Source organism: Rhinolophus sinicus, chromosome 5 (assembly GCF_057876585.1).
Source record: "Rhinolophus sinicus isolate RSI-liver-muscle chromosome 5, RSI-T2T, whole genome shotgun sequence".
NCBI lineage: Eukaryota > Metazoa > Chordata > Mammalia > Chiroptera > Rhinolophidae > Rhinolophus > Rhinolophus sinicus.
Window position 1 is genome coordinate 43,540,284 of NC_142505.1, and position 23,582 is coordinate 43,563,865.

Genomic DNA, 23,582 nt, shown 5'->3' on the forward strand with positions numbered 1-23,582 from the left:
TGTCTTCTCGTTCAGACTCTTCTGTAAAGTGAGGCTTACCCCACACACACCCAAAGATCAGAAATGCCAGGGGAGTCCCTGAACAGGAAGCCCCATGTCTGCCGCTAGGTGGGAATTCTTGGCCTTGCTTCACGGAGGAGTTGCTGATGCCCTCTAACTCTTGTTCTGGACTTTGGGGTACAGCACCCCACCCTACCCTCTCTTCACACTCCAGGAGAAATGGAGCCATGCCTAGAATACTTCACTTGTTCCTTTTTATTTGGCGCCGCATCCAGGATTGGGGCAATGAGGCCTGAAACCTGGGCTTCTCTCACCTCACACCCCCCAACCCCCCAACCCCTGGTGTGCATCGATTAGGGGCAGGGGTCCCAGAAGGCGCAGTGTCTTCATGAGGCATGCCTCAGCCTTGGGTCTGTCACAGAGTCTGGCCTTGAACTTGCCTTTGGCTTTGATCTTCCAATGGGTGCCAGGAAGATTTCCAACTTCAGAGGGTAGAGACCACAATCCCTTCCAGGATGGGAACCACCAAGGCGCTGGGGAGCAACAGCCTCGGTGTGAAAGGAGGGGGAGAGGGGAGAGATGATCAGGAATCTGTCCAGGAAGGGCGTTCTGAGGGAAACCAGCCCTCCCCTTGGACTCCAGCCCGCCTGGGAGCTGCCCTCTGCCTGTGCCCTCCAGCCCTGACCCCAGTACTTAGCACTGCCCACCCAGGATGCGAGTCACAGTTTGAGGCCCACCTTTCTTGGTTTCAGGAAGTTGGGTGCCTGCTTGAGCTCGGAGTTAAGTGGGAGGGAAATCAAAACCTTGGCGGTAGGTAGAATCATCAAGGCCTTGCCTGTGGTCGACAGGGCCTTAGAGCCCCCCAGCTTGCTGTGCTGCAGTCTGAGCACCCGCCCCTGGGGTTGGAGCACATGGGGAGATGGCAGCCGGGTCTTGGTGTGGATGCTGGGAAAATGGTAAGGGGCTGTGGGAGCAAGAGGGCTATGAAGACCTGTGGAGAGCCCCCGGTTGAGCAGCTGCCCCTCAAGGTGCGTGTGGGGGGCTGGGAGGCAGGGGGACGTGAAGGCTGGGGCATAGGAGGGCAGATGGAGCCCTCCCAGCTCCTCCTCTGGAGACCATGGGAAGGGTACAGGGTTTGGAATCCAACAGACCTGCGTCTGCATCCCAGCTCTGCCCCTTCTGAGCTGTGCAACCTCAGACAACTTCCTTAAACTTCCTGGTACCTCGGCTGGAAAATGGGGATAATAGCACCTATCTTGCTAGGTTGTGAGGACAAAAGGAGCTGGTTAGGTAGCAACACAGTGTAAACTATTAAGTGCTGTGCAAATATTAAGTCCTTTCCCCCAGAGGCAACTTTGTATGGAGGCAAAGGCAGAACACTGCCACAGGGAAAGCTTGGGCTCTAGAGAGAGATCAACCCGGGATTGAGTCCAGGCATCTTTGAAATAAGTAAACTGCCTCGCAGGGCGACTCCTTTAGAAGGGACGATACTCCCTTGGTTGTGTATTTTTAAAAAATACTTTTTACGTGGTGCCTTTTACTTGCTACTGGGGGCTCTTTGGTGGGGCCGTGGGTGGGCGGCAAATTCAGGTGCTCAGGAGGAGCTTGGAGAGTGGAAAGAAATTGCCTTGGGACCCTGGGGTGTTTGGGGGGAATGGTCTTATCCAGGGCCTGGGGATTCTTCAGACTCAGTGGCAATCTATTCAAGGAGTGGGGTTTTCTGTCCCCACTAGCCAAAGTCATGGTGAAAATACAGCCCATCTTGGTGCTGGAGGGGTCCCACTTCTGGATATTGGGGCAGACCAGAGCTGCAGCACTTTTTGCCTTGCCTTTCTTCCCCTTTCTGGGGGCCGACATGGTGGCAGTGGAGTCTGGCTTCTCAGTGTGCCCCAGGCCCCTGGTCTCAGGAACTTTCTTCGGAACTGAACTGTGGGTAGGGGTCCTCAAGTCCTTGCCTTCCTCAGATCCTTCCTGGGTCAGGTGAGGGAGTGCTGGGTGGACCCCTGTCCGCCGGTGACACACTGCCATGGGCTTCTTGATGGTGGAGCCCTCTACCAGGAGCCGGATACCCACATACTGGGGCACTTCCACAGCAGGCTACGAGGAAGAAAAGGAGACAAGGCCTGCTCAGACAGTGCTACTGGAATCCTAGCCCCAGAAGGACTCGGCAGAGATGGATAGAATTCGTTTCTGGGGCACTTAGTCAGGAGACATTTCTGGGCTGAGAACTGGGAAGCCTACTTCTGTCTTCTAAGGGGTGTGGCCCTGGAGGCCCGAATCAGACCCTAGAGAGTCACTGAGGCCCTGGGATTAGTAACCCAGAGGAGTGGGGGAGTCTCAGCCATGCCTCCACTAGCACCTCTCCACCCCCTTACCCTCCTAAACTGCCCTGGCTCCTGCCGGAATACGTGTGGCCCTACTCTGTAGGCCATTGAGGATGGAAAGCTTCCTGAGTTGAGCTGGATTCGCTGCAGAGAGAATTTGAGTTATGACATCCAGACAGATAAGACGCTTGGAAACTGCCTAAAGCCTCATGTGAACCCAAGTTACGGGGAAGCAGAAACTAAGAGCCTTAAAGAAGGCATTCTGTGAAGGGGATGAAACAGCAAATATACAAAGGCAGGCAGAGAAATTGCTCCAGTGCAATTGTTAAGTTCCTATAAAGCCAAGCTGTACTTCCTGCAGCTGGGCTCCAGGACAGCCGCTTGTGTCTTGCTAAGAATGCTTCTTTTAACCTGGCGCTACTTTGAGGTGTTTTCTGTGCCATCAAAGGATCCTGATTAGAATCTACCTAAAGAGGGTCACTTGAAGCTTGTTAAAAATCCAGATATCAGAGCTCCTGGAATGCCCAGTTGATGAGGAAAAGCTCATCTGTACAGAATCTCAACTAATAAACGGAGAAGGAAAGACAGAATTAGAAACTTAACATTTTGCAACTCGAATACAATAGGCAAGAATGAAAACGGGATATCAAAACAAGTAGGTGAAAAGGATGACAGGAAAATGTGTCATGTGCACATGACCAAAATATCCCCTTACAAAGTAACTGATCGTTGCAAAAGTGAGGATGCAGATTTCAATGGAGAGGTCTGGTAGCCACCACCTTAACCCATGGTCAGACTTAGCATCACTGATCGCGAGACACTCCAACAGTGCACACCTTGTGATGCTGTATGAGGTACCCAGCATCACCTCTCAAGTCGTCTTGCCAAAAATGTTTAACCTGAACCTCATCAAGCTGTTTGACCTAACTTCTAGTTTACAGGACATTCAGATAACAGAAGAACAAGTTAAAAACCACCCTGAGGAAACAATCAGATAAATCCAGAATGTGGGACAGTTCTACATAACAATCAGCCTGGTCCCTACAAAAGATCCAAACTTGGGGGTCAGAGAGGGGGAGCATTGGGGCTGTTCTAGATTAAAAGAGATTAAAGAGCAGCAAAAAGAATAAAATACCTAGGAATAAATTGAACCAAGGAGGTGAAAGACCTGTACGCTGTAAACTGATGAAAGAAATGGAAGACACAAATAAATGGAAAGGTATTTTGTGCTCATGGATTGGAAGAATTAATATTTTTAAAATGTCCATACTACCGAAAACAATCTACATATTCAATGCAATGCCTATCAAAATACCAATGGCATTTTTCACAGAAATAGAAAAGAAATCCTAAAATCTGTATGGAACCATAAAATAACCCAATTAGCCAAAGCAATCTTAAGAACAAAGCTGGAAGCATCAGGCTTCCTGATTTCAAACTATATTACAAAGCTAGAGGAAAAGGTGTTCAACATCATTAATCATCAGGGAAATGCAAATCAAAACCTCAATGAGCTATCACTTCACACCTGTTAGAATGGCTGTTATCAAAAAGACAAGAAATAAAAAAGTATTGGCAAGGATGTGGAGAAAAAGGAACCCTTGTGCACTGTTGGTAAGAATGTAAATTGGTGCAGCCACTATGGAAAACACTGTGGGAGTTCCTCAAAAAATTAAAAATAGGACTACCATATGATCCAGTAATTTCACTTAGGGGTATTTATTCAAAGGAAGCAAAAATGCTACCTCAAAAAAATATATGCACCCCTATGTTCATGGCAGCATTACTTGCAATAGCTAAGACATAGAAACAAGCTACGTGTCCACTGATGGATGAAAGGGTAACAAAAATGTGATATATTCAGCCATAAAAAGAAGGAAATCTTGCCATTTGTGACAACAGGGATGGACCTTGAAAACATTATGCTGAGTGAAATAAGTCAGACAGAGAAAGACAAATACCATATGGTTTCACTTATATGTAGAAACTCAGGAAAATAAAACTACTGAACTCACAGATACGGAGAACAGATTGGTGATTGCCAGAGGCAGGAGGATGGGGGAGAGAGGGTTGAAATGGGTGAAGATGGTCAAAGGTTTAAGCTTCCAGTTATACGATAAATAAGTCCTGGGTATGTAATGTACAGCATGGTGACTATAGTTAATAATACTGTATTATGTATTTGAAAGTTGCTAAGAGAATAGGTCTTAAAAGCTCTCATGACAGGAAAAACAATTTTGTTAACTGCATGTGGTAATGGATAATTAACTAAACTTATTGTGGTGATCATTTCACAATATATACAAATATCAAATCATTATATTGTACACCTGAAGTTACTACAATGTTATGTCAATTACATCTCAATTAAAAAAAACCCACAAAATTTCAGAGGGATCTAAGTCATACCTGACAGGCCCTTTAAAATATGTAGCTACAAATCTTTTAAGCATCCCAAGGGCATACCTGTAGGTCGTGCGTTTCAGTCTTTAATACATTTTGAGTGTAGCAGAGGCCCTCTTTGCCAACTAACAGCAGGGCTTCTATAATTTTGAGGGCTATTGTTCCATAGCAGCCTCACAAAAGAGAGAAGAGCGCAAAGATTTGTGGACATGGCTTTTTTAAATCTTTATTTTAAACTTTTAGTTATTTTAAGTGTGTTTTTCCAGGCCCTATCAGCTCTAAGTCAAGCAGTTGTTTCAATCTAGTTGTGGAGGGCGCAGCTCACACTGGCCCATGTGGGGATCGAACTGGCAACCCTGGTGTTACAAGTATCGCGCTCTAACCAACTGAGCTAACCGGCCACCCCTGGACATGGCTTTTGTGTAATACAATGGGTTATAAATTGACATATAAGAAACCCACAGGGTTTTAAAATATCTACTTGGACTGTAAGGGACAGTTGCAATATGAAACAAAAGAGGCTTTTGTATTCCCAAATTTCTATAAGAAGGTAACAGACTAAGAACTATTGAAAAAGTTTATGGAAAAGGAAGGATGATTCAGGGCTGAGCTGAGATCCCAATGGATGGAAGGAAGAGCCATGGAGAATTCCCAGTAAGTAACAATGAGTCCTAACAGTAAAACTAGAAATATATGCTAGGCTGGATTTCAGAATTGCTGTGGACCAATGATTCCTGTGTACTTCCCACCCTGCCTCTCCTTTCTGGGTGGGAGTGTCTATTAGAGAAAGAGAGAGAAAGAGAGAAAGAGAGAGAGAGAGAGAGAGAGAGAGAGAGAGAGAGAGAAAACAACGCAAAGTGTGAATCTTGATTACATGTTGGTTTAAAAAGGAAAAACAAAACAAGTCAGCTATAAAAGATTTTGGGGACAACTAGGACATTTGAAGAATGCAAATGCAGAGTCCCTAAGCCAGACATTTCAGCTCAATCTCTGGGGATGGGGCTTCCTGACATCAGTATATTTGGAAAGCTTTCTAGGCTATTCTGGCCTATGAACCAGCATTTGGGGACCACTATGCCAGAACATTTCCTTTTCCCTTGGTTTTGTCTTATTTTTTTGCCCTTATATTTCCTCATTTATATTTTTTGAAACCAAAATGCCAATGTATTGACTTATGATCAGTAACCGGGACAAAACCAGGACACCTGGTCCGTGGAATCAGCATGTTCTCTCCCTGGGGCCGAACTCTGACGGACGCACATCCTAAGCAGAAGTAATGTAACCGCGACAAGAAATTACTCACAGAGCTCTTAAACCCTTAAAATTGGTTTTTTGACTGATTTTTAAAAACCTTATTCTATTTTGATAAATGGACTCAAATCTTTTTTTGGAACAAGGTGAGTAAAATAGTTACAATATAAGGAAAATAATAACAATATGAGTAAAATAATAACAATGAGTAAAATAAGAATAAGAATAATTCCACTAACACCATTACTATGTGTCCAGGCACTTTACGGGTCATGCCATTTATCATGAGACACTTAACAACCCTATTAGGTAAGAGCAACAATAGCTAAAACCTGTGTAGCACTTACTACGTGCCACGCACTGCTCTACCGTGCTTCACCTAAATTAACTCCTTTAATTCTCACAACCTTATGAGGTAGGTAGTGTTTTTATTCGTGCTTTACAGATAAGGAAACGGAGACCCTCTGGAGATTAGGAAGTTGTTCAGCGTCACACAGCTTGTAGTTATTGAGCAGAGATTTGAACCCAGGGAGGTTCAGGAATCTATGCTTTTAATACTATGCTATACGCCTCTCTAGAAATATTACCCACACGTATTAACTCATGTCAGCCTGCCAAGCCCCATGAGAAGGATGGTAATAGCATCTCCATCTTACAGATGAGGAAGCAGATGCATTAAGTCGCTGTGGCAGGACCAGGATTTGAACTGGGTCTGCCTGCCTGCAGTGCCCTGTGCTTCACTACGGGGCAGCCTGGAAGAGGGGGAAGACTCTCTGGGCTCCTGCCTGGGCCTGGCCACCTCACCTGCTTGTAGATGAGCTCGAAGGCTCCCGTGTCACAGTTGTGGTCCAGCCGCCAGTCGATGACCACACGCAGGGTGTCAGCTTGCACGCCGGCACAGAGCCGTGCGGTGACTGACGTGGAGGGCGCCATGGTGGGGCTGGCATTGATCTCGATCAGCCAGGGCTGGAAGTCTTCACCAAACACAAAGTCAGCACCATAAAGCTCAAAGCTGGCCTTCCGACACTGCACGGCGTCCTGGGAGGTCTGCAGAGCATGGATCACTGCGGCCTTCATGCCAGGCACGATGATGGTGGACCAAGCGTTCGGGGCCCCCGTGTCCTGCAGGTGGGCCTGGAACTTCTGGCTTGACCACATGTTGTCTGAGGGCAGCAGCGGGTGCCGATGGCACGAATTCTCCAGGTGCTTCTGGATGGAGTTGTTACACAGGTGCACAGAGCTGAGGCAGAGAGCAAAAAGCTGGGGGTGGGAGGGCAGGCAAACCCTGGAACCAGCCCTGGGCCTCCCTAGATCATTCAACTTGAGATGGGCCCCTGATGAGGGGACAAAGGCCCAAGGGCCAGGACTAGTCTAATCTCTCAGGACCACTTCTGAGGCACTAACTATGGAGGACACAGTGTTAAGTGCTTTGTGCAGAGTGTCAGTGAACCTTCCCAGTGCCTAGAGAGAAGGTGGGTAAGCGTATGGGCCTTATAGTCAGCGAGACATGTGCTCAAGTCCTAGCTTCACCAGTGACCAGTGGTGAGATCTTAGGCAAGTCAGTTAACCCGAGTGCTCCTTTCACATCTGTAAAATGGGGGTAGTTAAGGTACCCACTTCACTGGGTTTTCAGGAATGACTAATATGCATAAAGTGCTTAGCACCTATCCCATACAAAGCACTTAATAATTAACAGCTATAATTATGAGTGTCATATTACTGCCTCCACTCTTCAGTCGTGGAAACGGAAGGTTAAGTAGGTTTTCATGCCACCAATGTCACACAGCTTAGAAGCTGCAGGGATGGAATTTGAACCCAGGATTCAACAAGGCTTCCTCTTACCCCACAAGTTAGTGTTGCAACTGGCCTCTCTTCTTTCAAATTTCTCTTGACCCCTGCTTTCCCCTGCTCTACATGCTTTTTTTCATATCACCTTTTAACCTACTAGACGATTTTCCTTACTATGTCCATTGTTTGTCTGTTCTCCCTACTAGAATGTGAATTCTTGAGAGCCGGGCTCTTATTTTGTTCACTACTGTGTCCCAAGTGCCTACAACAGAGAAAGGCACAGGGCACACTCAGTAGGTCTCTGTAGGATGGAAGGATGGTTGGACAGAGGGAGGGCCTGCCTGCCTGCCTGCCTGCAGAGTCTGTGTTTGGAGCCGAGCATTGCACCCAAATCGCCTGTTCCTTGCCCAAGCTCCCCAACTAGCCTGGGAGCTCAGAGGAGGTGCGTGGTGGGGCTCACTTGTCCAGGCTCGTCAGGGAGAAGGGCTGTGTGGAGAAGCGGATGTAGCTGTCACGGTAGAACCACACGGTCAGTGGGTTCCAGTCGGTCACCAGGAACCACTGTCTCAGATCAAACTTGGTGCCAAAGATGAGCAGGGGCCGCTCGATATACTTCTGTACCACCCATTTGCCATCCTTCGTAATCATGGGGTTGCCCTCCACCAGCTTCAGCATCTCCTCCAGGTGGTCCATGCACATGATGCCTGAGGGGGGAATGGGGGTCAGGGATCAGGGCAGGTTCCCACCGGACGAAGGGTTAGGGACCGTGGACAGCTCATCATAAGCTCTCATCCCCACAGAACTGATAGGGCCACGTGGTCAGGCTGCCTGCCTCAGTCAGAACCTGTTGTCTTTGGGAAACCTGAAAATCTGCTAAGGATTTAATTTTTTTTTAATGAATCAGTTTTGTTTGATTGAAAAGGAATATATGCACAAATAAAAATTCAAACAGCACTGGGCTTGTTTCTTTAACCATATGCATATATGACTTTGATTCGTTTCTTGATGTAATTAACTGAATGTTAAAAAAAAAGAGAAACAAAAATTAGACAGTACAAAAGGGTATACAATAAAGAATATGTCTCCTTCCCCAGAGGCAGCCAACTGTGGATATCCTTCCAGGTTGTGGTAGAGTCTATACATGCCTCAATTTCATAGGATTCTATACATTTAAACATGTTAAGGATCTAGGATAGTGCTTGGCATATGGTGAGCATTCAGTAAATGTTAACTCATATCATTATTATCTGTTACCTATAGAATAAATTTCTAGCCACAGATTTGCAGGCTCCAAGGGCATGTGCATTTTTCCATCTTATATGACGAGCGGGAGTGTATGAGTTGTGTCTGCCCACATCCTACACAACATTGTTGATTATTTTTGCCATTCTCCTGGGTAGAAAATGGTATCTTATTTTATCTACTTTATAACTAGTGGAGTAAGTATCTTATGCTTATAAGGCATCAGTTTAATGCTGATAAATATCAGAATCACACTGCAAACCAAACACACACACTCACCAATCAATCTCATTCCTTCTTTGTTTGGCCCCCAAAACGGCCTGATCGCCTGCCAATGGCATTGAATAACTTCTGGCTGGTTCCCAAGCCAGATGCTTTCTCCAATGGCCAGACTGATCACTGAGATTCCCAAGAACACGACGCCTTGTGTAAAAACAATGAAGACTGTTCATGCCCTTTCACCCAGCAATTCCATTTCTAGGAATTTATCCTAAGGAAATAAGTGCCACAAGATATCTGAACAGGATGTTTGTTCCTGGTAGTATTGCTTGTAATAGCAATCAATCAATAAACAAATAAATAGGGAAAAAACTGGCGGCCACCTCAGAAAAGGATCAGGCAAGTCCATGACCGTACATCTAAACAAGATTAGACTATGCAGCTGTGAAGCAGACTGAGGTGAGAGCATGTACTATACTTTCACGTAACATTCACTAACAGGCAACACTAATCTATGGGATTATAAACCAGAAGAGGGGCCACCATTGTGGGGAGGTAGAGACTGGGAGGCAGTGTGGGATGGGGCCCTCTAGGGGGCAAGTAATGTTTTCTTTCACGATCTGGGTGCTGTTTCTGCAAGTATGTTCCTGTTGTGACAATTCATTGACTTGTATACCCACAATGTGTACACTTTTCAATGAGGTACATTATATATACATTTCAATTAAGTTTTTCTAAAAATGGAGAGAAAATATTGAAATTTGGTACTTGGTATATGGGGATTCCTTGTGTTATTCTCTTTCGTTTATGTATTTTAAAAGTGTCCGTAAAATAAGCTAAAAACAACAAAAAAAGCATATTTGGATGTACTGAAATGGAATGATCTCCAAGACCGAGTGTTAAAAATAAAAGAAAAATGCAAAGAAGAAGTGAATAATATTAACTGATATCAAAAGGTGTAATGAAACAAGGAAGCTACAGAATAGTGTTTTGTTTAAAATCAATCTCTCTCTCTCCAAATGGAAGTATAGAAAGAAATGCAACAAAATGTTAACAGTAGTTATCTCAGTGAAATCAAGAGAGGCTTTTGCTTTCTTCTTTCTACTTTCCAAAATTGTCTGATCTTTTTCTTTAATATAATAAATACGTATTTTCATACTTGGAAAACCCAACAAAATTATTCCAAGGTAGAAAAAGACCACAATGTTGGTTTGGAAGTGACATCCCCAAGAGGAGTATCTGGAATCCCAGCGTCACTGGGACATGAACAAATTCACCCAAGAGCAGTATTTGGAGGGGTCTGTCAAAAGTCTGTCTTCTACATCTTGGGAGTCCTTAATCAGTTTTTAAAGGCTGGACTAAGTCACCACCTCAGCTTGCTGGCTCACCTGTTCAGATTTCATTCATATTGGGCTGAATGGCCAGAATAATAGCTGAAAATAATAGCACTTATATTATTACAGTTACTGTGTAAAAAAAGCACAGGATCTAAGTACTTTACAGGTATTATATTCATCTAATTCTCTCGGGTAGGTATTATTGATTTCATTTTACCAATGATGAAAATGAGACACAGGGCCGTTAACTACCCAAAGTTTTACGAATAGTAGGAGGCAGAGCTGCCCGGGTTTGAGCCCAGGCATTCTGGCTCCCAGCATCCATACCTTAACCACTATGCTATACCTCACAAAGATGCACCCATCAAATCAGAGAGCCCATAGAAGACAAGCACCGGCACGAAAATAGCACCAGACCTACCAAAAGCATTAACCCAACTCTGAGGGCAGGAGAGGAAAAACTGGCAGCATCACAGCAGTCAACATTTATGGGGGTTACTCTGTGCCAGGCACCACACTGAGCCTTAGACACACTTCCTCATTTAATCCTCACCTCATAAGAACTATTATCATCCCTCATCGATGAGGGAACTGAGGTGCAGAGAAGTGATAGAACTTGCTCAAGGTCACACAGCATATTGGTAGCAGAGTTGGGATTCAAACCCGGGCTGTTTGGCTCCAATAGAGCCTGAACTATTAACATCCCTGGCCTCTAGCTGGGGAGGCAGGAAGTAGGGTGCTGGTGCAGGAAGCAGGGGCTGACCCCCACCTCGGCCACGGGACTTGGCTCCCGGCTTCACGATCCAGACGTTTCGATCTCCTTCCATGTCCATCTGGGGCACCACAGACCGCAGCTGCTGCAGGATGTCCGCACAGCGCTGGACCTGAGTGTCGAGGTGCCTGAGTTCTGCCCCCTCGCTGTGGGGAGATGATGGGTCTTGGGCAGGGTTGGGCCTGGGGGCAGCCTGGTGGAGAAGGCAAAGGGAGACACAAGCCCCCTGGCCATGGTCCGACCAGTCTTGGTTGTACTGTCCCCACCCTACAGATCCAGATACCGGCTTTCCCCGAAAATAAGACCTGGCCAAACCATCAGCTCTAATGCATCTTTTGGAGAAAAAATTAGTATAAGACCCGGTCTTATTTTGCTGTAAGACCAAGTCTTATCTAACAATATAAGATCGGGTCTTATATTAATTTTTACTCCAAAAGACGCATTAGAGCTGATGGTCTGGCCAGGTCTTATTTTCGGGGAAACACAGTAGGTCTCTTCCAAACCTCCATCCCCATGCTCACATTGCCCCCCAAATTCTAATCTGCCCAGGTCACCATCCCAGACTGCTAGAATGAGAGAGGATGGGAAAATTCAACTTCTTACATGCACCCCCCTCTTCAACAATCAATTTCCTGCCACCTCCCTTTCCACTACAATAAAATTGCCGTTGGCAGAATTCACTCATACTGCATTGAATGATGAGGCACCACTAGTGCCAAGGGCTGTACATGTATTATTAACCCTCTGTGTGGCCCTGCAAGGAAGATATTACTAGTCCCATTTCTGAGCAGTGTAAACTGAAGCCTGGAGAGTTAAGACTTGCCCAAGGCCACAAATTGAGTTAAGTGGCTGAGCCAGGATACAAACTCCATCCTGACCAATTCCTCCACCCACAGGGGCTTTTGGGGGTTCCTTCTCCTTCTAACCTGGACCTAACACTGGTTGATAGGTGAGTTCCTTCCTAGTCCAATTCTTTTCAAGCAAATATGTGTCATCCATCTCCTTGCTTTATTTCTCTTCCCATCACTTACCACCTGACACCTGCACATATTTGGTTGTTGTCTGTCTGCCTCCCCTCACTGGAATGTAAACTCCGTAAGAGCGGGAACATTTTTGTTGCTGTCACTCTCTGTTGTGTTCCCACCCCCAAGCACCATACCTGGCACTTACTCAGCACTCCCTAAAAGTTTGTTAAATGAATGAATGGTTGCATAAGCAAGTACTTTGGCAGGAGCTCGGTTCTGCCACTGGTCTGCACAGATAGCGGGTTCGTGGACAAAGAGAGACCCTGTTCCCTACAGGACACAAAATGTTCTGAACTAAATCAAGTCACAAAATACCCCAGATGGTTGCCTCATCTGAACTCTCCCATTTCTTCCAACTGAATAGGAAGGAAGCCTCCACTAGATGCTAATGTTCCTTTAACATCTTAGCCTCTTGAATGTCTCTAGCCACAGAGAACTTAACCTCTCTTTTAATAAGGAGGCAGTAGCAGCCACTCGGGAAGTGCCAGAAACAGGGACAGCTAGATGGAGGAGGCTTGGCAAGGCCTCTTATTCACGCCTAGTCCTGACCCTCCTATTTCCAGGTTTGCTGGAAACTTTTCCATGGACCATGGCACAAAGAATCTGCTCGGTAAATCTGTGATTTGGTCCAGAAAAGTGTCACATGGGGGTTGTAGGGGTACATGTAATTTCGAAAAGTATATTCAACATGACAATATGATTTTATATTTAGCAAAAAGAAAAAATAACCGTGTGTCTGTGGAAAGTCAACCTTGATAAAAGCCTGGCTGCTGAGTCATGGATTTATTTTTAAAAGTTGAGAAACACAGGAATCAATATTGAATGAATTAATGAAGGCTAACTATCTGTACTGAATAACTCACCACTACATATATAATGAAATATTTTATGAAATCCCAACTTCTAAGAGGATCATACAGCACTCTAGAACTTGCCCCACACCCGGAAATAAGTAGGACTCACGTTCTTTTCACCTAATGTTCTAACTTAGTCTTGATAATTCTTAGTTTAAGAAGGGTCTTTTTACATATTCTGGTAGCTAAGGGCAAGTGTAGGGTCATTTTCATTTTCTGATATTTTGAAAGATGCAAATGAATTATTTGTCAATGACGTGGGTTTGCTCAGTGTGTCATTCACTCAAAGTTGATTTATTAGTCCTCAGTCTCCCCTACCTAACCACTGAACCGTTCACTCCTTTTCTGTTACCACCACCCCAGCTGAGGCCCTCAGCACCCCCACACAGCTTGCTTCCAGCCCCCTCAGTTGAGCTTTGTGTCCCTTGAGGGCAGAAATTATGTGTCATTTCTGGAGCCTGGAGCAATGTGTGACAAACAGGAAGAGCTCAATAAATGCTGTGTTCTCCTGCCTTTAGTGCCTTTTCCCCTGTAGCCTCTCCTGCACACTCTGCTGAATGGAATCTCCCTAGACAGTTCCAATCTCACCTTGATACTCCTTTCCTCTGCTCAAGAACCTTTCCCCCAAGTGTGTTCTGAAAACACAACGCCTCAGGCTGCTTGGGGGTGCTGGGGTAATGGAAGTACAGGATATACAGTAAGTCCTCATTTAACATTGTCTATAGGTTCTGCAACTAAGTGAAACGATGTAAAACAAAACCGATTTGACCAAAGGCTAATTAACATAAATAAGAGCTAAGTTCCTACAGTAGCTTATCAACGCTGCTGTATTGCACACTCTATCTCTCTCGGAGGTGTATACTAGCAATAGATTCTGCACCGCCCTGCACCAAGGAAACCTATTTGAATTAACTTTGTTTAACTGAATGTGATTGACCACAAAAGCCCCCCCGATCCCCCCCCCGCCTTTTTTTCCACAAAATCGACTTACATCCTGCAGAACTACTATCCTATGTAACACACTTTGGGAAACACTGGCCTCTAGGATAAAATCTAAATGACTTAACAGATTGTTATGTTATGAGTGAACACTATGAGTCTGTGCCGAGCACATAATACAGATTTTCCTGTCTAATCCTACCTTTGAGGCAGACATTATTTTTAAACCTATTTTGCATTTGAGAAAAGTAAAGCTCAGAAAGATTAGTGACATTCCCAAGATCACAGAGCTTGGAAGTTGCATAGCCAGGACGAACTCGGGTCTATCTGACAGCATAGCCATGATCTTTGTGACTACATTATGCCAAGATCCAGGAAGCATGGTTTGCACCCCATGAGGAAGGCAGTGGGAGCTCTTGAGAGTTCTCGAGCAGGAGAGTAACAGGGCGAACAAAAGGGGGAGGGTTAGAGAGGAGGTGGGGGCTCAGAACATGGAAGGCGTCTGAGAGCAAGGGGCCCCTGCCCATGCCCCACAGCCTAGCTGCAGAGGTACTCACTGGACCACTTGGTAGTAGCGCCGGAGGAAGAGGGACCAGCCCTCAGGGCTGAGGTACAGAGGGGCCTCCAGGTCCTTGTCAATGTCCAGATGGGCCAAGGTGCTAAGGTGCTCTTGGCAGGCGCACAGAGCTTCATCCACAAACTCCGGGGGTACCATCACCGGCTTCTTCTCCTGTTTCTTGGGCTGCTTATCTCCTGAAGAGGTAGGGAGGGGCCTGTAACTATGTGACAGGTAACCTGACATGCCACAGCCCCCACTGCCCCAAGGCCAGTCACTTACCTGAATCACCCTAAATACACCTGAGGCCCAGAACATACCTGCATCTCCTACTCCCCTGGGACCTGTCACTTACCTGAGGCTTTGTTCTAATTCACTTGAGACCCTAGTGTTCACCCTTGGCTCCTACTGTCCCAGAACCTGTCACTCACTTGAGGGTCCACCTTAAATGTCCCCAGAGCCTCTCAGCACCAACAGCCCCAGACACACCTGCAGCCTCTCTGCTCCTGGGACCTCTGACACACCTGAGACCCTTGTGCCTCTAATCCTGGCACACTAGTCTTCTTTGCACCTGACCTACCCAGGGGACAGCAATGAGGAGGTCTCCCTCTGGAAGAGACAGGGATGTCCCGCCTCCCAATAGAGCTGCCCCCTGGGTCCCTGAATCCCTGGCTGACAGGCCCCTGTATTATAGGATGGGGGCTTTGAGGTAGGAGCTAAGTCGGGAGAGAAAAGGGGCAAGCAACAGGTTGAGCCAACATGCAATGTGGGATTCTCTGTGTCCCCCTCCACAAGCACAAGTTTCACTGTTTCCTCCTTCACAGAAACCTGAGCTCCCACAGGCAGAACCGCATATTCTTAGTCTGTCCTGTCTAGGGAGCTTGGCCATATGCCAGGCCCATGGGAGGGCAGAATGAGGAAGTGGATTGGTTGGGACAGAAGAATGGATAAGTGGATGGTCTGGAAAACAGACAGGTGGTAGATAGGAAGACGGCAAAGCAGGTGGATAGATGGGGTCCATGGAAGGATGTGTAGGAGGAGGATCCATGGATAGGGAGTGTGGAGCCGAGCAGGTAGGGGAACGAGTACATCGATAGTGAGGGGATAGGTGGGGAAATGGAGCGACGATTGGATGGATGAGTAGGTGAACGTGAGATTGACAGGTTATGTGGGTGAGTAGGGAGTTAGATGGACAGATGGGTGGGTAAATGTATGGATGAGTTGGTGGGAAGGGGTAGTGGATAGGCAGATGGATGAGGATAATACACAGATATGTGGATAACTAACAAATGAATGAATGGACAAATGGATGGACAGGTGGGTGGGAGGATAAATGGGTGGGGGACTGGAGGTAACCACAGTACTTACCTGGGGCCTCTTTCTCTTCTGCCTGGATAGAGTGTGACTTCCATTCAGACTTTACCACCAGCTTGAGAACGTTGCGGGCAGCTGTCAGCCAGAAGTCCTCTGCTCCCAGGGCAGGGGATACCCTGCTCAGCCCCTAGGCTCCAGGCCTGTTCTGGTTCCAGCACCTGATCATGACCTGCCCCATTTGGGATCTGGAACCTACCTTCTGACTGGAACCTGGCTTAGAACCTGCCTCCTGTTTCAACTATAGAACCAGACCCAGACTCTGACCTGACTTGGCTCATAGTCTGCCTTCAGAATCTCACCTAGACCTGTTTTATTTCTCTCTTCTGTTCCTGATCCACTTTAGATACCTATTCTAGCCTGAGAACCATACCTTGGCCCAAAACCTATTTCAGATTTGAAGTCTAATTTAAACCTAGCAACTACTCTGGACCCAAATTCTGACCTGAATTTAGAACATGTTCTGGAGTTGGAAACTATTCTGTCTTAGAACCCTTTCTGGATTAGGAACCCGATCTAACCAGTGGACGCTGACACAGGCCTGGAACCCATTCTGGATTCCCAACTTACCCCATTAACCAACTTTTAGAACCTGCTCTAGAATATAAGCTGAGCTCCCTACGCTCTTCTGGCGGTCTGAGTTGAACAAGCTGGGAGGTTCAGGAAGGGAGGCACATTAGGGAAAGATGAGGATTGGGGATGGGGGAGTTCTGCTGGGGTGGACGAGGGCACGAGAAAGGCCCCTTGCTCTCCAATGCGAGCCAGGGCCTTCCCCTTCCCCCTCCAGTCTGGGGCTGGGCATCTCCTTACCTATGAAGGCCTTTTTGTCATCCTCAGCCCCCAGGCGGTAGCAGCGTGGGAAGAAGGTGTCGGCATCAGCCTCGTCAAACCAGGGCAAATTCCGGAGATTGAGACATAGACCCACCTATGGAGTTAGCCACTGAGGGGGCAGGGTGGGACTTGCCCAGAGAAATTCCAAGGGACCCCCACCCTCGACACACGTTCCGAAAGCTCTAGGAGACCCTGCCCAGATGTTCTCAGAGGCTCTGCCCATTTATGAGGCCTGACTCCCTCACGTCCATGTCTGTATGCCTGCCCAGGCGGTCCCTCTGCCGAGAATGCCCTACATCCCTCCTACCCACCCTTTCACATCCTTAAAGACCTGCTTCCTCTAGAAATCCTTTCCAGTCCACACCAAAAGATATACTAGCAGGTCCCAAGTATGAAGCCTTCATTCTTGCCACAACCCTAGAAGATAGTCTTACTGGTATTCTCATTTAAAGATGAGGAAACTGAGGCTCAGAGAGATGAAGTTACTTGTTAACAAACCCAGGTAAGACAGAAGGGATCCATCAGCCAGATATCCTCTGCATAGGAAGTAAGGGCCCTCTTGCTCAGTCACTGGGCTTGGTATTTGTTCTGATCCCATTTGGATCCTGGAGCCTTTTTTAGTCAGTATTTCTCCATGTGCCAGACATGTAGGAGGTTGGATTTGAACCCAGGACTGTCTGACTCCAAATTCCACTGAATTATATACCCACCCCCTCTTGAGAACTCTCTTATTGACAAGGAGAGCAGAGCAGGGAGCTGTGTTGCTGGCCCAAGGCCGGGGGGTAGAAGCCGCCATGCCTGCTCAACCCGGGGAGCCCACCTTTGTGGTAAAGGAGCCAGCCCTGGCATAGTGGTTTATCATTTGATCCTTGGAGAGGAAGCGACAGTCCAGCACGTCCCGCCGAGTGGTCCAAATGAAGTAGGGGATCTCATTCCGAACCATGCGGGACTGGGGAGAGGAGAGGAGACAGAGAGGCTGCTGTGGGCTGCACTAGGCCTGAGGCGGCTTCCTCCCACCCTGCTGAGCAAGGAGGTGACTGGAAGGACAGGAAGCTTCCCAGGTGGCCTCGAGCCTGCACATCTTTATGTAAGGTCAGAATGCACATCCCTTCCTCAGGGCACACACTTGGTGATCAGAGAGCAGCTGGGCTTGCAGCCTCCTTTGGCCACGTACCCCTAGGCAGTGAACAGCACACCTTGTTCTGGCCCGTGGCCATCAGTAACTTGCTCGGTGGTAGGAGACTGACTCTAAGCTGATGGGCACGTAACCCATGACAATGGCTCTACGTCTCTCTATCTTTCCTACAATTCCAGGAGGCAGGGTTATTAATAAGCAATCACACCACGTGCTAGACCCTGCCCTCAGTACTTTCAACATCAACTCATTTAATCCTCACCACAACCCAATGAAGCAGGCGCTACTGTTATCCCCATTTCACAAATGAAGGAACTGAGGCACAAAGAGGGTAAGTGACATGTCCAAGAGCTCACAAGGTGGAGCCATATGAAATTGCCAGTACTCAACCATTCCTGACATAGAAATGGGCAATTTGGTATAATTCAACTTAGTAGGCAGTGGCGGCAAGACTTGAAGCCACACGCGTATCCTCCATGCCATCATGTCAGCCTTTTTCAGAACTTTTGAAGCTCTTCCTGCCAGCCTTCGCTTGCTAAGGGGGCAGAGGAAGGAGATGAACTATGGAAGGAGGAAGTACCAGGCATGGAGCTGGTGCCGGCTTCTGACACAACCTAGCAGAGTTCTGATGCCATGCCAGCCTTGTCTGAGCCCCACTCTGTCCCACACCCTCTGCTGCCCTATCCAGGCTTTAGAGAAGCAACCAGTTTTTACCGCAGATGGGGAAACTGAGCCCCAGAGAAGGAAAGGACTAGTCTGAGATCATCCAGCTGGACTCCAGCACTCTCCCTCCAACTAAGCAGACCCCTGCCAGCCCCGGGGGCCCTCACCATCAGCGCATGTGTCCCATCTAAGTCATCAAACTCTAGTAAATCATCGAAGTCAAACGGCTGTGGCGGTGGGAACACCTCGTCCTCATCTTCGTCCTCTGTGAAGGCAGAGCCCAGGCCTGGTGAGTCCCTGTCCCTGCCCCACAGGCCCATACCAAAGTCTCACCCTGAGACAGTGGGAACCAAAGGAAAGGGGCTCAGGAGGGGGCGCTTGCGGAAATGGAGGGAACGCCCACCATCCTCGGTGGTGTCACTATCAGCCATCACAGAGCGATCCGGATCCTTCTGGGGTGGAGGCAGGGTGGTGCCTGAGGGATGCAGCATCTTCTTCTCCACCCAGCCCCTCTGGCGCAAGAGGCACCGGATCACCGGGTAACGGCCTTGGATCATAAAGATCTTCTTCTGCTGTAAGGTGAGAGAAGGATACTGGTTCAGTAAGTATTGCCTAAGTACCAGACACAGGGGATAGTGAACCAGACAGTTATGGGCTCTGCCTTCAGGAAATCTTTATATTCCAGTAGGGGAGACAGATTATAAACAAGTACAGAAAGAAATATGCATAGTCATATTTATAATAGTAATAGCTAGTATTTATTGAGTACCCACTAGGTGTTCAGTATGTATATTACTAACAACAACACGTATTTTTAATAGATCTATTATCCCCATTTAACTAGTGATGAAACAGGCACAGAGAGGTTGAGTTGCTTGGCCACGCAGTGGATAAGTGAAAGAGCAGAGATTTACATTCAGGCTGGCTGATTCTAAAAACTGGATACTTAATGGGGATCTGGAGAAACGAGAAATGCATACATGACCAGGGAAGGTGCAAAAGGAGCAATGAATTTACAGAGCTGGGAAAATGGCAGTTCAGGCAAAGGGAAAAGCCTGTGCAAAGATGTTGAGGCTGGAGAGAGGTCCAAAAGCACAGGAAGGAGGCCAGGGTGAGGGTGGAAATAAGGGGAGAGCTCCTGGGGAGGTAGTTCTGGCTGGACTGTAAAAGGCCCTGCAGGCCTTGGAAATGGACTTGGATTTTATATCAACAGCAGTGTGAAGCACTAAAGGCAAAGTAAGGGAATGACAGACAGTGCCGGAGGCTGTGTAAGTTTGGCTTGTTGCTATACTGCATTTAGATGGAGGGACAAGGACGGAAGCAGGGAGGCCAGTTGAGAAGGCTGTTGTCGTTTGTGTAGGAATGAAATCACAATGAGAGTGAGCTAGAATGAGGGTGGCTTCAGTGGAGATGGAGAGAAGGTGATAGAATTGAGACTTGTTCTGGAAATAGAGATGACTGGCTTTGCTAATGGGCGTAGATGTGTGGGTGAGCAAACAGAAAGATCAGATTTCTGGCTTGAGCAACTGGGAGATGGGGGAGACCAGACAATAGTGAGGACAGGTTTAGGCTGGAAAATCAAGAGTATGGTCTGGGACATGGAAATGCTTGTATGTTCTCTGGGTGGAGACGTTAAGTAGGGGGCTGCATCTACCAAGTGTGGAGTCAGAGAACAGGCTGGGCTGGAAATGGTATGCAGAGGGCACTGCACATTGTCTGGACTTATAGCCCAGGAGACAGGTGCGGGGAGAGATACAGGGAACAACGGAATTCCTAGGAGCCTTCAAAGGCAACTGAAAAGCAGCAGCCAGGGACCGGAGAAAGGAAAACAAGGAGTGTGCAGGAAGCCAAAAGGGAAGGGTGTGTGGGGCAACCATGGAGAACGACACAGGGTGCCCAGCCAATACTAGGGCAGAAAAGGGGCTGCTGGATTGGGCTCGTTGGAGGTCCCTAGTGACCTTGACTGGAGTGGTTCCCAATGGGAGTGGGGAAGAGTACGGAGGCAGAGTGGTGGGAGCTGAGCAGTGAATCCCAGATAAAGAAGCAAACAAGTCTGCCAAGTGTGGGGGTATGGAAAAATATGGAGGTATTTGAAAGTGGGTGTAGGATCAAGGTTTTTGGGGTTTTTATTTGTTTTTAAGGATGGAATAGTTCAGGGAGGGAGGTGGAACCACTCTCAGGGACCTTTCTAGCACACCCCCGTCTGTGCGTCCCCCCACCCCCCCCAGCTCCCTCCAACCTTGACAGCTCTCTCCACGTGGATCTTGGCATTTCTGAGCCGGCCCATGTGGTGAGACGCCTTGGAGAATCCTGGCCAGCGGACAAGGGAGCCTGCAGAAAGATACGGAGCGAGGGTGAGGTGGGCTGGGGGCTCAGCCTAGCGTCTTTCTGGGCCCCCGATGCCCAAGCTTCTCTTTCTCCACCCGTCTTCTGGATGCCCATTCTCTATCGCTCTTCTCCCGACCCCCGTTCCCTCCACCCCATCTTCTCGTCCTCGCCGCTGCCGCCTGGGGCCAGGATAGGTGGACCGCAGTGGGCCTCACCGTCCTGCGGCAGAGCATCATCCAAGGCCGAGGGATGCGAGGGCCCGAGGGGGGGTAGCTCCGTGGCGCCCTGAGCGTGGGTGCTGTGGGCGAGCGACTCGAAGGCACCGCCTAGGCTGCGCGCAGAGGCGGGACTGCCATCCGAGCATTTGCCTCCTGCGTGAGCCCCGTCTGGCAGGGCGGAGGCGGGCCCGGACCATGGCAGCGTCCCTGGAGGCCGGGACTCAGAGTGGCGCGCCCAGGTCCATGGGACCGGGGAACTGGTGCGTGGCTCCCGCGGCTGCTGTTTCCGCAGCCAGCTGCACACTGGGCCGCCCTCTTGGCGGTACCAGGTAGCAGAATCCCGATGTGTAGCCCCCAGCTCCCCAGCGCTCAAGAGCAGCACCGCGCAACGGCCCCGCATGCGCCCCTCGCCGTGCGCAGCCTCCCCACACTGCGCGCCGCCGCCTCTCCCCCGAGGGCCCTGCAGAGGCCAGTGCTGAGCCGCCAGAGCTGGGCCCTCCGTTCCGAGGCTCCGCCCTCTGTTTATTGTCGCCTTGGAAACCATTTCCAGCCACCACCAGGCCGCGGTGGCTGGTTCCGAGGCTCTCTCCAGCTGGCCTGTCCCAGACCCTTGATGAATGGGGCACTATAGATAGAAGCGTACATCGCTGAGCTACCACTTACGATCGGTGCCAAAGTTCCTCATGGAATACTTCCTGGGGCTTCAGTCATCCCACCGTATTTATAGAGGACCACGTGCTAGGCAGTGGGCTAGGTGCTGGGGCAGAAGAACAAGCTACAGGTGGTCCCTGACCTCATGGAGTTTACAGTCCAGTGGAGGGGAAACAAAAAGCAAGCATCAAGGCAATAAAACAGTTGTAGGTATGGTAAGGGCAATAAACTAAAACCAGGAATGGGGTACAAAGATGTCCTCTGAAGAGGTGACGTTTAAGCCTAAGCGTGCAGAATGCAAAGGTGGTCAGGAGTTGGCCCGGGAAGAAGGGAGGAATAGCATTCCACGGAAAGTCTCAGCAACAGCCCTGAGGAGGGTAAGAACCTTCCCTGGGAACTAAAAGGAACAGTGTGGCTGGTGCCTGGTGAGGCCAGATGGCATGTGCAGGGCCTGAGAGATGGGACTTAGGAGCAGGTCCTTGGGACTAGATTTGAAAGACAGTATATGGGGAAACAATGATAAAGCACAGAGCGCAATCCTCCCCACCCACACCCTGCAATAACTTGGAAACAGAAAAACAGATCATTTGAATCAATTGCAGGAAAAAATGTAATTGAACAGTTATGCACAGCTCTCAAAACAAGACTAAGTAAACTTTTTGGAGGTAGTGGCAAAGTATTATCCTCTAAAGTCACAAGTGAGGTACCTATGGCTCCAAGATGTTAAAATAATTTGCCTTACCACACAGCAGAGCCAGCACTGGAACACCAGTCTGATTCCAAAACCCCTCTTAAACACTGTTAAATATAAGTACATGTTATTTCTCATAAGGGTTGTCTATTAGCCATGGAAACACCGGCAGGTGAGAGGCAAACTCTATAGCCATGCCCATTTAAGCAGAGTCCAGGGAAGAGAGAATCCTGGTTCAAGAAACCAGCTTTGTGTAGTCACTGGCTAGGTCTGCCCTTTCAGTGGAGGTGGGTTCTCCACCCAGCTGTCCAGCCAACCCCAACCACTGAGATCACCCTTCCCAAGCCCCCTTTGGCTGGAACTGGGCTTCCCCAAAGGCATGACTCCCAGGAAAGGGCTGGCTGATTGGCAATCATCCAGTCTGTTCTTGCCAGCAAACTTGGTTTTAGGGGTTCTGGATCCTGGGCGACAGATGCATGACAAATGAGTTTTTGGCTGGCTCACCCAGGCAATGTGATCCTGTGGCTGAGTGAGCAGCTGCCATATTCTAGTGGACATCAGCTTCACCAGGAGCACCTGTACCATTCACTGTAAAGCTACAACACAGCATTGGGCACACCTGATTCTGTGAGACAGGAGCCGGGGCCACAAGAGGTAATAGCATAAAGGGGATGACAGCTGTCCAAGTTGCCCCCAGCCCGTCCCTCCTCCAACAGGACCGTGTCCTCCACTTTAAGAGATCCCTTTGGCCATCCAGAAAAAACTCTTCAGAAAGCTCAGCTCAAAGGCCAACCTTTCTGAAACTTTTCCTGACACCCTCTTCTATCAATATATGCCCTGTGGGCCCCCAGACTTCCATATGTGAGTATGAAACACTTCAGTGCACCTTTTTACACACCTGGCTCTTTAGTTAGTCCAAGTCTCTCCAAGACAGGGATAATACCGTCCTGTGTCTAGCATGATGGAAGTTATCAAACAGCTTGG

The 23,582-nt window shown here is 48.2% G+C and overlaps 1 protein-coding gene across 16 annotated transcripts; it reads right to left on the bottom strand.

The window, feature by feature from the left end:
* Positions 1-232: 232 nt before the first annotated feature.
* On the bottom strand, positions 233-21,713 carry TTLL3 (tubulin tyrosine ligase like 3). Of its 16 annotated transcripts, none has more exons than XM_088798430.1 (15): positions 21,254-21,712; positions 20,950-21,041; positions 19,114-19,282; positions 18,878-18,975; positions 17,733-17,861; positions 16,892-17,006; positions 16,079-16,177; positions 14,712-14,907; positions 11,334-11,482; positions 8,227-8,470; positions 6,783-7,218; positions 1,956-2,097; positions 1,152-1,228; positions 738-896; positions 233-548 (listed from the first exon to the last, which is right to left on the bottom strand). In XM_088798430.1, the coding sequence occupies exons 1-15, from the start codon at positions 21,654-21,656 to the stop codon at positions 387-389; spliced, it is 2,670 nt and encodes an 889-aa protein (XP_088654556.1). In that variant the 5' UTR covers positions 21,657-21,712; the 3' UTR covers positions 233-386. The 16 variants fall into 16 exon arrangements, 14 of the variants coding, with proteins under 14 accessions (XP_088654556.1, XP_019603807.3, XP_088654551.1 ...); XM_019748248.3 differs by having other exon boundaries at positions 1,830-2,097; XR_012489697.2 differs by having other exon boundaries at positions 413-548; positions 738-964; positions 1,830-2,097; positions 21,254-21,711.
* Positions 21,714-23,582: the final 1,869 nt, after the last annotated feature.